At 41.5% G+C, this 17,363-nt stretch overlaps 1 protein-coding gene across 2 annotated transcripts in view; it reads right to left on the bottom strand.

The window, feature by feature from the left end:
* Positions 1-17,363, bottom strand: part of ANTXRL (ANTXR like) — a 71,251-nt gene that overhangs the window by 35,046 nt on the left and 18,842 nt on the right. For both annotated transcript variants that reach the window (XR_012623995.1, XM_074830833.1), the window contains exons 10-14: positions 10,497-10,595; positions 8,111-8,180; positions 6,890-6,968; positions 2,511-2,606; positions 1,770-1,808 (exon numbers count right to left, since the gene is read on the bottom strand). Coding sequence is in view for 1 of the 2 variants with exons in the window: in XM_074830833.1 (XP_074686934.1) it covers positions 1,770-1,808; positions 2,511-2,606; positions 6,890-6,968; positions 8,111-8,180; positions 10,497-10,595 (383 nt within the window). In the remaining variant the exon portion in view is untranslated. The remainder of the gene's footprint in view (positions 1-1,769; positions 1,809-2,510; positions 2,607-6,889; positions 6,969-8,110; positions 8,181-10,496; positions 10,596-17,363) is intronic.

Here is a 17,363-nt window from a genome sequence, read left to right on the forward strand (position 1 = left end):
AAGGGGGTTTGATTTTTTTTGGTTTGGTTTGATTTTTTTTGTTGATTGTTTTTTTTCTCTATTGTTTTGTTTTTATCCTAAGTCAAGGAAATAAATATACAAGAAAGGCACTGTGGTTTGATGCTGGGTTTTGTTGTTTTCAGTTTGGTTTTGGTTTTTATTTAAGAGTATAAGAAATATATATAAAAATTTTATCCCATTTTGTACCACATCTAAAACAATACCCAGTGAACCACATCAGCAGTTTTAATTCATTTATATTTAATTTCATTGTGAACTTGAGTACTATACAAAATATCCTGCCTCTTCTGTGGGATGTAACACAGATTTCAAGTCTTCATGTCTAACAACCCTTATTCCTGGCAAGCCTGACAGTAGCAGGACACAGTGATAACCGATACTTTTCCAGCTGATAAAGGATTTATACCAATTATCCCCTACACTGAACACATAGCAAAGCAACATCAACAGCTACCACATACATTTTGAAAAGTATGGAAATCTAGTGCTTGTGGTTTAGAACAAATTTTAGATAACTATATTCAGTTTAATAGCAGTAATACTACACTACATCAGTTAAAGGGCAGGTCACCATACCTAGGGAGGCTAGAAGTATAACAAAACAACAATCCATACTGGATAAAGACAAGGCCAAGTAAAGGGATGGATAGCATCTGTATTCTGTGTTATCCCTGAAGGCTTATATCAGCTCACAGTCTCTTTGATTGCATTTAAAATCTCTGCTGATCAGAATAATTGCAAAGCATCTGGGAACTCTGCTGCAGGAGTGCGATGCTCTCTGAAACCTCCTTCAAACACAGCATGGCTGCAATTGCATGCTTCATGACAACACTAATCACCCTAAAACCAGCACGATTTTTGGTGCGTATTCTAAAGTTAAATTGTCACAGTGCTGCTGCCCAGGACAAGCAACAGGATCACATACACATTAATGGTGGCCTCTGGCACCTCAAAACAGCAGCTGTTGTTGCCTCCTGATATTCATGCCAAGTTACAGCAAGTTAGCAGCAAACTGTAAGCTTCTCTTGTGGGTTAGGCAAGTATTTTTCCATCCTAACTGTCTATGCGTAGGAAAGAAATAAAGGCGGGCATGAGTTTTCTCTGGAGGCACTTCTATTTATCACTATTATTTTCATGAAATTAGTACAGTGAAACTAAGCTGAGGTCAGAATCAGTATGTTACTGTCCCCAAAAGAGCTAAATACAACCCTGCCTTAAACAGCTCTCAACCTAAATGGAAAAAGGCTAAATGTCCTTCCAAAGGTCACTCTGCAGCAGAGCCACAGCCCGGGCAGGCTCTTGTCTCCCTCTCCTGTACCAAAGCCACAAGACTGTGGTCTTCATTGTCCTTTCTTCCATCTGCCAGACTTTGTTCCTTACTGCCTATCTGGGATAAACTCCTGCTGAGAACAGCAGCTTTACTGAAGGAGGGACAGCTTTCAGCACAGTTTGAGAAGCAAAGATTTGCCTACACACCCATTTGATGCACAGCAGAAGGAATAAAATACCAAAGGAACTATTGGTCTGTGGACTTCTGAGTTATGCAACTATTTTCTGTGTGGATGGAAATAATCTTGCTGTATGTATATAAAAAGGCCAGAAGGCAGAAATAATTGTCCTGACCCAAAAGACTTCCTCTCCCAACCTTCAAGGTGTCATTAAGACACCTACAGGGCCGATGTTCCTGGGCAGCAGAATACACTACAGTGGCTGCAGACAGTGCAACAGCTCAAAAATAGCATACTTACAGGCTCTGGAGGTGGTGGTGGTGGCGGCTCCTTGATCACCTGCAATATATAAACAATGGGAGAAATCTGAGATAATGGTAGGGTTCATCCATCTTTCTGCTTTCTTGCTCATATCACAGACGAGTTGCTGTGCTCCATTCCTCCACATTCAATCCTCTCATTAGCTCCAGTGCTTTTCAGCAGGCACAAAATAAATGCAGATCAGAAGCTAAATCCATCACATTGAACTATCTGATTAGTCAAGAAGTGCTCTATTAATTCATAATACAGCTCCATATTCTGGTAGTTCTGCCTTAAAAATATCATATAATTACCAGGCTAGTGCAAAATATTCACTCAGAACCTGCAGCACCTCTGAATAAAAAAGAAAGCCTAACTCTTGTCTTTAAAAAGGACTGTAACAGCCTATGCACGTATTAGTAAATCAGTTCCATTACACTCTTCTGCAGCAGGTTTCAAATCTTGTTCTAAGGAGGTCTCAATCCCTACAGAAACTTGGGCCATGTCCACGAGCTCACTTAAACTTCTTATTCAGTGTCAAAATCACATAGGCCTTGCAACATTCAAAAACCCAGACCAGAGTGACTTCAACAAGCACTTTAAGCAATTTGTTGAATCAAGGCCTTACAAACCTGGCAGCATTTTTGTTAACAAAGTTAACCACCCACTCCAACACTTTAACTCTGTGCTTTTGCAGAGAAGAGATGAAACTAAGTCAAAAGAATAAAAACTTGTACTTACCACTGTGCAGCAAAGAGGCCAGAACCACCACAGAAGAGCCAGAGCCAGCAGCAGAAAGAGAATCAGGAGAGCAATAAAAAGGATGGTCCCAGTCAGCTGCAAGCAAGATGATTACTCCTGAGTTATCTGCACACGTCACAAACAAGGCAGGAGCCCTGATGTTACATATTATTATACATACTATTTATACTAGGCAAAATGAGCCAGGTTTCCCTCACTATGAGGTCTCAGGTAGATTGTGCAGCCAATCACTGTTATTATTAGGGTCACATCAGTATTGATTTGGTGTGACAAACCTGTATTTGAAGACATAATTCAGGGAAGCACCTCTTGTTTGTGGTGTGTATATGTATGATTTATGTATAAATTCATGGTATGTTTATATCCATTAGATTCAAGGCTGTTAAACTTTTGTATACAAACCATTTCCAAATCTGTGCTGACAGGTCCCTTAACACTGTCAGAGGGGCACTGCAAACTACATGACCACAGACTCTCAGGTGTGCAGAGTAACCTTCCATCACTAGAGATGCAGAATACGCAAATGATGATATTCCAAGAATGGGAATATTGGCGCTAAGAGCTTATGGGTAACTGCATGTCAGCATCACAGAACAGAGCACAACTTACTTGCTCAGCCTCATGAGCTCCCAAGCCTGCCTGTATTGCCTCTTGACTCAAAACTGCACACAATCACAACCTGAGTGATTATGCAAACTAGTCCTTAATGCTGCTGGTCCTTGGTATGCTTCCTAGGGCTGGTTTGACTAATTTTAATGAGATGCTGTAATCATGATCTTAAGCATTTCTGAATCTTATATTCCATATTTGTCCGCAGACAATGGTGGGACTCTGGGGCTGGATAATTAAGGGTTTACATTCAAAATCAAAGTTAAATTTTCTTTAAAATGACTAGAATACAAAAAATTTTAAGTGTTAACACTTGAAATTACTTTTCAGAACAGCCAGGCAACCAAAGAGAATCATAGCTCTGATTCTCCTGAGTAAATCTTGATGGATTCTTTGCACTCGGAGCATTTCAGTCAGTGTGTTCAGAAGAGGTATTAAGTCTGTATTGTTCTGATGACTACAGGAAAGCAGGTGTTCGTATGCTGCTTGGGCCCTGCAGAACATACAGAGCACATGGCTTTTTGGAAATTAAACATTTGCTGCAGATGGGCAGTGGCATGCTGGGACATGCCATTTCCTTGGACTGCATTGGGATCTGGGATGAAGTTAAGATTAGCTCTGATACTTCAGCTATTTCTTTTATACTGGGAAAAGAAACCTCTTCAATGGTAGATTTTCTGAGTTCAAGAGGTTCAATTCACCAGCAACAGGGGTACCAGAGAACAGGCAAAACCTGGCAGCAAACTAGAGGAGAGTCTGGGACTAGGAAGATGTGAAAAGAGCTTGAAGAAAGGTTTGTGAGTCAGGCTGAGGGAATAGAAGCTAGCTAGAGAGGAACCTGTAAGAGATTTTCAAAGAAGGATAGGTGGGAAGATAAATGGAAAGAAAGCAAATTCCAAAGAAGATTTATGGAGTATAAAGTCCATGAGATTCACCTTATTAAATCTGAAACTACTTCCTGAATTCCCATAACACCAGAAACTGATGCTTAGCCCCTTCTTACAACAAGAGTTCCCTTCACTGTTCCAAGTCGGTTTGTTTTCCCCTCAGACAATGAAAAGGCTGAGGGTGGGAAAGCAAGTACCAGCTGATAAGAGCTTTGCAAAGTCTGGATGAGATCCCAAATAGCTGACTTGGGTGGTACCTAGCTCCTTCTCAGGCCAAATCCTAGAGCTCTCAGGACTGACATGTTCAAGACAGCACTAACACAACCACAGCTCCTACTCCATGCTTTTAGGCAGGTGTCCCACATCTCTGTGTCACAGCCTCACCATCTCTCCACTGCTCTGTGGCTTCTTGTTATAGATGCAACAAACCAATCTATTTTGGGATACGCTATTTAGCTCAACTCATTCATTTGGTCAGGGAGCAGCTGAAAGCCAAGGTGGAGTGCTGTGACATGTGCCAGATCCCCTGCTCAGAGGAGTCCTGTTAGAAGACACAGTACCCAGCTGCAGTTCAGTGCTGCAGCCTTCCTCTATAGCCCCATGTAGCATTCATGCATTTGGAAAGCAGACACTTGAGAGGCATGAATTCCCATTGAAGTCACCTTGCTGAGGAAAGGATGAATACAAGTCAAGTGTAACTTTAAGAGGTATTGCTGCACTCCCTAAAAAACAAATCCAAGCACAGCACCAATGCAGCGCATGAGCCACAGATGCACATACCACTGCTACTGTTACTCCAAACACACATTACCTCCTTGTTTTGCAGCTTTTGTTCCCAGGCATTGCTTCTCCCATGCTAATGCTCATATAAATCAGAGACATTTGCCAGCAGCAGCTCAGGAGCTGCTGGCAGCAAGAAGCTAAAGACCCGTTTTTTAATTATAAAATATACAAAGCATCACAGTGAAGCTGGACTTTGAAAAGGAATTAGCAGACTTCATGCAGCTGAACAGAAATAAGCATGGGGATCACACAGAGGCTTTAGGAGTAGAGTGAAGAGAAGATACTTACTGTAAAGAAAGGACAGAAGGGCCAGCTGGGGAGGAGAGCTGAGCAGGCCAGCTGACTGCCACCCACAGAAAAGGAAACGGGAGAGGAAAGGAAATGGAGGGAGCCTCTAAAACGAGAAGAGTGAAATGCATGAAATCAAGACAAAGTTGGAAACTGAACTGCCAGTCTCCCTGCTTATGGGATGTAACTGGAGTAAGACAGTCTTTTTTTGTACCTGCTGAGAATAAGGCTCCCTGCCTCCTTCACATTCAATCTGCAAGAGACCAGTCAAAAATTGTCAGACTGACAGGACTGGAGATTGGATTCCTCTCTTTATCATAAGGCTACTGAGAGGAAAGCTTCCTCTGTCCATGTTCTGATCTGTAGGAAGCCCAGCTAGAGCTAAGACTTCAGTCTTCATCAGAAATAAACTACATATGGGTAATTAAATGCACCAGTTAATGCCTGTGTTTCACTGCAGATTCAAAAGGTTTTATTGTACCTGAGGTAGAAGAGAGGAGTAAGTGTGAAAATACCAGTCTTCAGTGTAGAAAATTTGGTGAAAAGTTTTGGAAAAATAAAAATAATCAGGTGAAGCAGCAAACACATCTCTGCTAAATTCTGAGTCCCTGAACCCCAGACTGTTCCAGCAATCTGGTGTGAGATTTCCCAGCTTCATTGCTGAAAAGATCAGAAAATCAGATTTGCAAATTCCAGTTACTACCTTTATCTTAATTCTTGTCCTTCTGTTCTGCAGCTGTCAAAAAGGCCAATAATGATTACAAACCAATATGACAGCATTTGGCATAGGCTATAAAAATCCTTTTGACACTAGTATCAATAAAGCTCAACTTTGTATCAAAGTGTTTGCTATCAGGTACTTCAGCAACCTTTGTTTAGTCCACAAGCAGAAGACCAAATCTGTAGCTACCATACTTGCTTGCACCAGCTATGGGCATTGCCTATTTTTACTCCAAGGCAAGGAAGACGACCACTTATCTAGTAGTTACCTTCTTCATTTTGATTGTTTGATTCTAAAATCAGATTTTGATAAGGGATTACTTCTAGCTGTTGGTTCCTGACACTACACCTGGGGATAGGTGGTCTTTCTGACCAAGAGATGCTTATATCACAGCCATCACTGTCCCACAGCAGCACATTCTCCCTCGGCTGGGCTGAGCAGCAGCCTCTTATCAAGAAGCTAATCCCAGGATCTGAGGCTGCTATCTCTTTCTGGTCATCCCCCATGATGCCAAGAGAAAAGCGACCAGCTCCTATCACTAAAACTGTAAAAACACCTTAGCGAATCCTGAACTAGTAAAGGCAAATTGTGGTGGTCTAAGAACAAATACTGTAAGCTCCAATGAAAAAATAACCATGTAAATTTAGAGGACCTTCCACACTGTGGCCCTTCCAGATCCAAGTCCTAGCAGCTGCACCTTTCACTGCAGATCCCATCAGGGATCCCAAAGCTTAATGGGGTGTTGCTTCCTGATGCTCCTTCTCTCGTTTTCCCAGATTCCCTTCTAGTCAGATCCTAGCTTTGAGGTTCTCTCTTTCCTGGGATAGGAATGGGCAGGGTTCCTTTTGTTGTAAATTTTTATTCAGTAAATCTATCATGATTTAAATCAATAATGATTTAAACTTAACTAGCCCTGGTTATTTTTCAAAGAACTGCTGGGATCCAGTCAATAACTGTGATGTGGAAGCTCTAGAGAATTCATGCTCGCTCAAGGAGGCTTTGCCTGAAGAGCCACCGCCTCTTTCCAAGATGTCACGGTTTCTCTGTCAAGCCCCATTGCAATTACTTACACACTGTGTGCTGGTGATACTGACAGAACTGGAGATGAAGGTTAGCCCGTTGTTCATGCTGACTTGTAGGAAAACCACCCTAAAGCATAAAACAGATACACTTATTTTTAGTGTCATCTTTATACCCACTGTTCCCTTTATTCTGGCTGTGTTTTAGCCATTGGCTCATGAACACACATGGATAAAATGTCCTGCTGAGTCAAGACATGTTCACGACTTCAGGTGCTTACCTGCATTTGTGTCTCTGATTGCCCAGGAGCTACCCTTTTTATGTTGGCTTAATTGAGTTGGGGCATATGCTCTTTATTTAAAAACCTCCACTCCACTTGGGGCAAAGGGCACTAGGACAGTGAGTCATAACATAAAGTCTCAGACATTTGCAATACTACCCTAGATAGCACAAGAAACTTTAAGGCTTTTTTTTTTTTTTTTTTTAAAAAACCCTTCTGCAGCTTAAAAAGCCACAATGTGTTGTCTTTTATATCCAAGTAAATCCAGAATACCTGCATTGAGGTTGAAGGGTTAAAACACTGAAATGACAGTGAAACTGAAGAAGAATCTGGCCCTAGCCATTCTCCAATATCAGAGAAAGGGTCTGAAGGAAAAAAAAAAAACAACCAAACAAAAAACCCCTACAAAACCCATACCAAACAACTTTTCCTCACCCACAAATAGGAAAGAGGAGGGAGGCACTCTCCCTCACCCCCAGTACAGTATTTAAGCACCACAGGATCACCCATGGGAAGGTAGGGCCTTGTGGCATGTCTCTCAGGAGTCTGCAGGTTCACAACTGCTGAAAAATAGCAACACTAGCCAGAGCAGGGCAAAACACAGGAAGCAACATCTACAACAGCAGCAAAGGAATTCAAATCAACTATCTCTTTTCAATCAAAATTAAAAGTTTGCCTGGAATTCAATTACCTTTTGGTTTGAAAAAACAGGATATAGGACCAGAGGAGAAATCACCATTTTATGATTCTGTGATATGGGACCATGGTCCAACAAGGCCTTTGGTTAAGCTGCGCTAAAGATCCAACATTGAATAGAGCTATGCTGGCTCATACTAGAAAGGATTTGGCACAAAGGGGATGGAGGTAATCCTGTCACATACACACACACAAATTTATTAGCTTGGCACTGCAGCAAAATTCTGAGCCCTTGGCTCATTAATCCTCATCCAGTAGTCCCCTCTCTTGACATGTGCCAGAAAGCAATACTTACTGTCCAGCATCTTCTATCACTGGGGCAGGGCAAAGTAAGTAAGTATCGTGAACAAGGGTCGGCTTTTCACCTGGAAAGAAATGAATATAACTGTCAAGGATGAAAAAAAAAATTGTCCCAAGCAGGCCACCCCCTGGAGAAGCATTAACACCAATGAGAGCCACAAATGAATTCAGTGTATAGGCAAGTACCAATATTCCCCAATGGTACTGATTACAAAGCCAAGTACTAGTATGATGATTCTTGTTGATGCCAGTATAACATTATCAGGCTAGAGATACCACAGCTAAGAAATGGAAGTATATCTCTGCTCCTGACAGCAGTGATAAGCCACTTTGAAGACAGCTTTGAGCAATATTCATCTTGTCTATCTGACCAGTGCACACAAACTCTACTCATACTGAATACTCTGATCCCACAAGTTACTCAAGGGGTCGAAAGTATAGGGTGCAATTTTTGCCTACCCACTTCCAAACACACACGCACACACAGGAGAAGCCAAGGCTGCACTGTCTGAGCCCAGGGAAAAGGACGAACAGAGATGAAGTGGACAGAAGTGAGATGAAGTGGATAGACACCAGAGGAAAAAAGAAAAACATGGTTGGTCATATATAGGACACAGACAGAGAGGTTCCATGACTGATGTTACTGTAAGGACTTGTTTTGCAGTGGCTGCTCATTCTCCTGTCCCCAACCTTCCCTCAGTGGCAGTATCATCCAGAAACAACCCATGTTTATAGGGGTCTGGTGCAGGCAGAGTCAAATGTAAGGCCATGGGTATTTTTCTGCCTCCCTGCACTCTGCTGCTCCAAGAGTCAGCAGTGCTAATCCTGTTGCTTTCAAAAGTAACATCCAGAAAGTCAAGTCCCATGCAGGAATCCTGCAATGCCATTCCACTAAAAGCACATAAACTGAGGCACAAGAGCACATGAGCCACTGCTGTTGACCACACCTTAGCTCCAAATGGCCCAAAGCAGCTAAGATGCTATTCCAGAGAAAACTGGTTCACAGAAGTCTAACCCAAGTGAATTAGGGGCTGGTAAAAGCTGTCAGTTTATTTAAACCTTAGAGGCTTGATTACTCTTTCTCCCTAGGAAAAAAAAAATAACTTGAGCAACAACAGATAGAAGAGTTGTTCTTTCATGCTTCACTCACCCCAAGCACACCTGAAGACAAAGCTCATTTCCCTGTTTTGGCAGAGATGAGACCATGGAAATTATAGTGATATGTTTTTGGGCAAGCCTGAGGGGAAAAAAGCCAGCCAGCATAGATCAGTGTTGCATCACAACATCTGTTGCAGACCTAACCCAAGAAGAACACAGCACAGAGGAGATGTAGAATTAGGATAGTTTTCCTCCTGTGTACTTCCAGGCCCAAGTCAGCACTCACTGTGTGAAGTCCAGTCAAGGTGCCAGTGCATTAGGGACAAGGAAGAAGAAAAAAAAAAAGCCTGTCTACCTGGTAAACCACAAGAAACAAATTCCTGGCAAAAGGCATCTGTAGGTGGAATGACAGCGAGACCACCAGAGTTTATTTAATGCAGCTTCCACGTAGGCAACTAGGATGGGTAATGAAGGAGCAATTCATACATAATTGTACACTCCCTCCTGTAAGTGAATTCACTGCTAGGGAACGCACCAGTCTGACCGCGACAGGATATGAAAGCCTCTACTGTGCTCTGCCAACAAGGGTAGTATATACAGAAAAGGAGCAAAACTCTCACCATGCTGTGCTTCACCCTGCCAGACATACATGGCTTCTCAGGAATAAGAGACTGCTGAGAAACTGGACACTCAATCTTTTCTGGCCATTCAGTTCTTTGCCTGGCTACTGATGGAGCTAACAAAAGACCCTGTTTAGCACAACGATGACAAGGAGTTTCCATGTTACAGGCTTACTGCGATGAGACCAGGAACTGGTGTCAGAGGAATGGAGCAGGCCTGGGATGGGCCTACTTTATGGTGAGGGTCTCCTGAACTAGTGAATAAAGAGTCTGAAGACACCACCAGGGGATCAAGATAGCATTATTTCTTTTTAGTGTTGATGAACAAAGGAATAGGGAGCAATTTTATTTCTCCTTCTTAAAACCTAACATCCAGTCCTCACTGGCTGCATGAATCACTCATGTGCACCGTTACAATGATGCTGAAATTCATTGTGCAGCAGCACATCCCATGTAAGCCCTCATGACACAATGCCCACAGGTCACACAGTTGAATAAAGATGCATTTCAAGTTTTTGTTAGCTGTAGATCCCTTCTCAGCTCCCCTGAGCTCCACTACAAGGACTCCCCCAACATGGATGAGAGGTAGGCTGTGCCACCTCTGTCACTCACGAGGTGTCACAGCCACAGGGGGCACTGGAATCCATCAGCCTGCAAACTTACTGATAGTAAGACTGTCGTTGAGCTTGAAGCTGCAGAGTACCTGGTCGATATTTCTTGCATGATAAAAGCCGTTGCCTCTTACCACAACCTGAAATGATTCTGTAAGTAAAAATGCAGAAGAGTGATGAAAAATAGCTCGAATACAGCATTTCCTTCCAGAGTGATCTGAATTACAACATTACAATGTACAACAACAATGGTTGTTCTCTGCCTAAACATTCACACTGACACCCAATATTCAGCAGGAAAAGAGTGCTATAGTGGCACTGGTGCTTCAAAAAGCAACACTTGTCTCAAGGTTGCTCCCACAGGCATCCCACTGACCTCCAATACCTTAATTAAAGGTGCCCCAGTAATACTGTGAGCCTGACATGGCTGACATCATCTCATGGTTCCTCCATGGCTTTCGGGCCAGACACTTTTGCTAACCATAAGCACCAGTCCTTCCTCCTATCTCCACAGCAGATGGCACTTAGCTTTCAGCAGCAGCTTTATTCAGACAGATGCAGACAAACAGGACTCCCCTCATAACCCCCCTGTGAATCAGAGAGGAGTCTTTGCATGTGATACAAGTCCTGGAAAAATACAATCTTTCAGTCCATATAAGAACTGAGCCTGTGCACAGCCCCATTGGTATCTGTTGCACATGGGAATAACTAAAAACCTAGATGCTGCGATTTTCTTTGTGCTCTTTCTCCACACCCCTGCAGAAACCACCAGTGGCACAAGAGACCCGCCACATCAGGCACACTGCCTGCTGGCCAGAGCAAGCACTCCTAAACCTGCCCTTCAGATGTTCTCAACTTATGTTGTTTCAGTCCTGATGGGGGGATGGGGGTGGGGATGACACAGGGACAGGACACCTGTGATTTTTGTCAATACTGTGATAAGCAACTTTGATTTGTTCATTCAAGCAGAAAAAGCACTGTCAGTTTTTTAAGCCAACTTTCAATGGTCTTTTTACCTATAGAGCAGTTTCACATCTAGGAAAGCTGCTGTCAGAAGTGAGATCCCAACTGCACATGCCTTCTACTGTTGGCACCACTGATCAAGTTGCAGTGCACTGAGCTTGCTCACACAGCTGAAAAATAACCCTCTGTTTGTTGCCAGAGAGATCAGTAAGGGGATCTGCCTGGCTGAGCATCTGCTGGGACTAGAAATGTGCAGAAGGGAAGGGACAGTGACAAGTTGTGGTAGCATCAGGTGAGTTTATGTCTATTGTGAAACCTCCTGGAGTCAGTGTACCCAGGACAGTTAGAAACAGGAGAGGTAATTTGAGAAAGAAGGTATTAAGAAGCCTGGTTTGGTCTTCTTAGCTTCTCCACAGCAAGCTTTTAAAATTATTTCTTAGTAAGCTATATGGGTAACACTCCTCAGAGCTCTGAAAACAGCACAACTGTTTGCTGCTCTTCCTTCCCTTTTACTTTACACAAGTGGAGAATGACACAAATTGCCAGCCCAAATTGTCAAACTAGGCACAAGATGCACCAGGAGGGGGAGTGGCAAGGTAAACTTCCCTCAAACTGCAAGTAAAGTCAAGTAAAGTCAAACTGCATTGTAGCTGCTACACTGACCACAGAGATAACATCTTTAACGCAGACAGGTGAAGAGACATTACAAATTTGTTCTGTGCCAAATGTATTTTTGAAACTCCCTTTGACGCTACATGCAAGAAGCCAGCTGACAGCTGAGATCCATGGCATACAGCAAGGAAAAGCACAGAAGTTGCACTTTCGTACATAAATCTCCTGCTTTAGCTGAATCCTCCACAGAGCTCACTTATCCCAGCCACTGAGCAGCGTTTGAGACCAGCCCAATACCAGCACAACACAGGACCAATTAATCTTCAAGATACACATAGAAAAATAAGAATAAATTGCACAGAAGTTCTCCACTAGTAGCAAGTAAAACCATGAATGAACAAGTCCACATGCATTATCAATTATAGTCTGACCAACATACTAAAAATGGGAGGAAGACAATGTTGATAGGATTGAGGGGAGCAGTACCTAATTTTTAGTGGTATGAGATCTGGCTTTTGATAACATTTTATATGATGCACTGCCATGTTATTTGAATGCTTTGAAGGAAGGACTTGTTATTGGATGACACTATATGAGGCCCAAATGTGGCTGAAATACATATTCAGCTTAGTCTGCCTGCTCTTCACTATCAAGTTACTGCAAGGCAAGCTAGCATGAGGATGTGGAGGGCTTTAACTTTTCCCTACAAACAGCTTGTTCTTGCCAAAAAATACATTCTCACTACATTGAGGTCTAGTGCAACTCTGGGTGAAGTGGACAAGGATATGCACAAGTTATGATCAAGCACTGGAAACCCACACTATGGTTTTCCTCACGGTAAGTTTCCCTCAGAACAGTGCTCTGAACTGACACAGGCTGCAAGGAACACGGGAATCAGAGAAGATGTTTTGGGAGGGAAAAAAGAAAATAGGTACTGGAGTGCATATTAAAGTGAAATTAAAGTGCACTTTGGCACTTTGCTGAAGAATGATCAAATCTGAGACCTCACTGAGCACATCAAGAGTCAAATGCACAATTCCAGCATCAGCATTTGGCCTCGTTTTTAATGGAGGGGTTATACCTCCTTGTTCCCACTGCAGGTGGAGGGTACTTCTTTAAACAAATAGAAATGGACCATAGGGCAGATTCAGCTGCTTCTTAATCCAGTAAGAATCTGGAGTTACTCTAAGTCTGATTCATGCCTTCGTCCAATCCAGTTGATATGCTAAGAGTTATTCTTTATGAGCATCCCTTTTTTTTGCCATCGGACCTGACAGTCATGGTCAGCCCCAAGGGCAACTGAGTCTCTGCCCACCCACCAGAACTACCTGCCTGGGACCATGCATCACCCCAGACTTGCTTGTAGCCAGCCCACTCCACAGTGACTTGAACACCCAGCTAAGATGATAATTTCTTTTTTTCTCTCAATTTTATATTATAAAAATAAAACTGCACTTAGATTTATTTTTCCTCTCTCCCGAACTAATGGTCTTAAAAGGCAGCTACCACAAAGGCTTAATTGATAGCTATTCCAGTGGCTTTAAAAAGAAGCAGCAAGTAAGAGACTTTCAACACAGAACATCAAAGCTAAAAGCTACGTCTAGAAGTTTAGTCTTGTCAAGACAGTTTACCTCTCCTGCCCTTCTTTTCACCATCACTGCCACTCTGCAGAGTCAGTCATGAACAGTTGACAGTAGTAACCAGTTCACCAACACAAGCTGACAATATAGTTTCAATACCAGACTTGCATGGAAATGTAAACAGGTGATACTGGATTTGATCCTTACTGTTAAGAAGCCTGCCCCTTTGGATGCTCCGGAGCATTAACATGTTCTGGATGATGGTCTGCTGAAATGGCTAATTCCATTTAATTTTGCGCCCTGGTTCTGGCTGCGTCCTTTTCTTCCCTAGTTACTGTCAGATTGTAGATTGTAGCTTTTGACAAGACAGCAAAGGGAAAAAGGTCAGCACTGAAATAACCGGGCGGCGCTAGCAGCGAGATGGTAGGTTGAAGCTGGTGTGCACTGTCTGTGCTGTCGGCTTTGCTTCTGTGACTCTGATGAGAAGCTGACGGCTTGCATCCACACCTGGTAGTTGATGTGGCCAGTAGGATGCCACATCCAACAAAACCTTTCAATCACATCTGCGTACCATAAGCATAATCAAAGCAATGATGCTGTCAAACAGGATATGAGGCACCTCTGATGCTGCATTGATAGCCTGTTTACAGGCTGCATGTCTCGGTCACTTTAAATCAGAGGGAACAAGAAGGACCCAACTACATTGCTCCACATTGGGGACAATGAATTTGCAGGGTCAAAAAGCATTAAACATCAGATAGCTGTCACAACGTGACGAGATCAATTTGTAAATGGACTTGCCAAATAGCCCCGTCACAGAAAGCCAGAGTCCCAGCTGGAATTGTCACCACATGAAAATCGTTTCATCAGCATTTTACTAAACCTCTGGCAAGTCAAAAATGAAGCCGAGATCACCAGTAATCACCAGCACAGTGGTAATTATGAGTTGCAAGAACGGTTACAAGGAGTAGGTCAGCCTGCTCTAAGCCCTGATCACGACTGGCTTCCAGTGAACAACATAAATACCTCATGATCTCGTATCAGGTTCTAAAAATTAGCAGTAACACTGAATAAAAGCCAAACTGATTATCACCTCCTCACTCAGATAGGTTTCATACAAAAAGCATGGACAGAGCCACATTTCAAGACTGTAAACAAGCAAGCTTCTTTGCTGGAAAATGTGATAGTATATTGCTCTCTTTCAAAAGGACTACTATTTTTCAATCAAAATTCTGAAATCCAAATTTCAATTATGTATTTTTTAAAAAAACAAAATTCCTAACTTAGAAAAAAGGGGGAGGAATGTTGCTTTTCTAGAAAATCTTATGTTCTAATTTTCAGCCAGTTCTAATTACAGGTGTATACATACATATTTATATAGGATTCAATGGCTATATATCTTACCTATATTTTATCAGTAAACTATATTAGTAATTACCTAAATTTAAAATGCATTAAAATTCTGAGATGACTTCACAGGCTTCGGTATTTTTTCCATTAAAGTCCATATAAGGTACATTAAAAACACCCCAATCATATTACATATTGAGTAGAACTATATCTGACTGTCCAGTGAACTTGATTAAGAATCTGGATTCATGCTACCATGAAAAAAGTTGTTCAATCCCAGGAGATTCCCTCCAGGACACAGTGGTACACACAGCTATAAAGATGAACCTCTGGCTATGTTGAAGTGGGATAATAAAGGATAATAAAGCCAAGCACAAGTGTAAATATTTGCAACCTCACACTTCAAAGCCTCTTGCAGGAGTTCATTTCAGAGATAAGGCTTGTAGGACTAGACTCATAATAAAAGCTATTACAGGGCTGATTCTTGGTTCTAAAGACCATTTAACCCACAACGACAACATGCACCATTTGGAGCTGCAGTTCTGGCTTCCTCCTATTTTCAAGCTCCCTGCTGCTAATAATAAGCAAAGCTTCAAGCATGCAAGATCCAAGTCTTCATACCCTGGTGATTCAGCACCACACTTCGCTGTCTGCCAGCCTTTGCTGGACAGCTTTCTCAACAGTGACAGAACAAATCTCAGAATTTAAGTGAAACAAGTGCCAGTATTTTGATGAATCAGCAGCAATACACAGAAACTGGTTCTGCCTGATTTATAATGATCTGATTTGAAAGCCACAAAGACACTGAAAAACTTTTACAGATGCAAGTAATGCAACTTTTTTTTTTTTTTTTTAAGGAGGGCAAACTATTTTTAAGTGTACTTGTGTATTTTTAATCACATTTGTGATAAACTAGTTACCCAGCAAGCTTGGCAAAAAATGAAGTAGTTTGAACTCATGAATCAGGAATCAAACTGATTCCTTTTGAAATAGAGAAATTTTACTTTTTGCTGAAATATATCCATTTTTGAAAAGCAAATTTTTTCTTTAAAATTTATTTTCTCAAATGCTTTAGAAAAATATTTTCAAATTTCCATTTGAAAAAAATGGTTTCAAATTCAACTTTCCTATACTCTTAACAGGGTTCCAAACAATTACAAGAATACTATGAAATTGGAACATTCACATTTTCATGTAGCTAAATGCAATTTTTGGTGAACAGGAAAGCTTGCAATACACTATTGCACAAAAAAAAATAAATTGCCTGGTATACAAATAAGCAAGCAAAAAAAGAATTTATCACTATGAAATAAAAAAAGCTTTGAAATGTCAAAGCTTTAAAATTGTTTTTATGAACTCCACAAGTAGATTTTTAAAAGCAAAATACTTCCTTTTTTAATTTTCCCACAGACAAGATTTTATCACAATGTCTAGTCCACAACTATAGATTTAGGAATATTTCAAAAGACACAAGGATATTTCATTTTAAATTGAAATATTCCAGGCAAGATCATATGGTGATCAACATGTGGAAATGAAGAGTGAACAATTTATCTTCTCTGTGATATTTATTAGATTTTTCCTGAGTTTCCTATTTTTATGTTTTCAAGGTTAGCTTTCATGCATCATTGCTATTTTATTTTTATGTGCTCATTTTTACAGTGTATAAGGAAATGGAACACAAGACAGTAAACATCAAATAACTATGCTGTAAACTGTATCTTCCAGCAAACTTATGGTGTCACTCTTTCTCTGCTGCATTAGCCTCTTAAGTACACAAAAACACAGCAAGTGAATTGCTAACGTAAAGTAGAACAAATCCAAGTTAAATATACTAAACATGAAAGGCATGAAATTATCAACAGCTCCTCTGGGAATTCTTCACGTTTACCATACACAGGAAGGGTTCTTTCATTGCGAATAAGTAAAATGTTAGTACTTTGGAAAACACACCAGGTACCTTGGCCTATGCAGTTAATTATATCCAGCTCAATAAACCTGAAATTTCTGTGAATGTTTTGCAAAATCTTGTTCTAACTGCTCACAAGTCCTAGCAGATCCCAGGAATGCAGTCTTTCCAGAAATTTGTAAGACATCACCTCTAGATCCTAAAGCAGCTCTGGCAGTCTGGCTTTATATCACTTTTGTCTCTTCCTTCTCCTGGATATTTTAAAAAGCAGTATCCCCAATTCCCTGAGTGCTACCTCAGTCAACTCTAAACTGGCATTTGGATGCAACAGCTACATGTCTGTCGGCACAATTTTTTTCCTCAAGTGAGAAGGAACACACACGGCTTTAGCCACAGCCTGAAGGGATGCTCTAACACATCCATGGGCTTCAGCTCCAATACCACGTTAGGTAGTTACTGACATTTCACCATTGTCATTCATTTGCCTTATCACATTGTTCTTGTG

The sequence above is a fragment of the Strix aluco genome, chromosome 7, assembly GCF_031877795.1.
Source record: "Strix aluco isolate bStrAlu1 chromosome 7, bStrAlu1.hap1, whole genome shotgun sequence".
In the NCBI taxonomy this organism is placed as follows: Eukaryota; Metazoa; Chordata; class Aves; order Strigiformes; family Strigidae; genus Strix; species Strix aluco.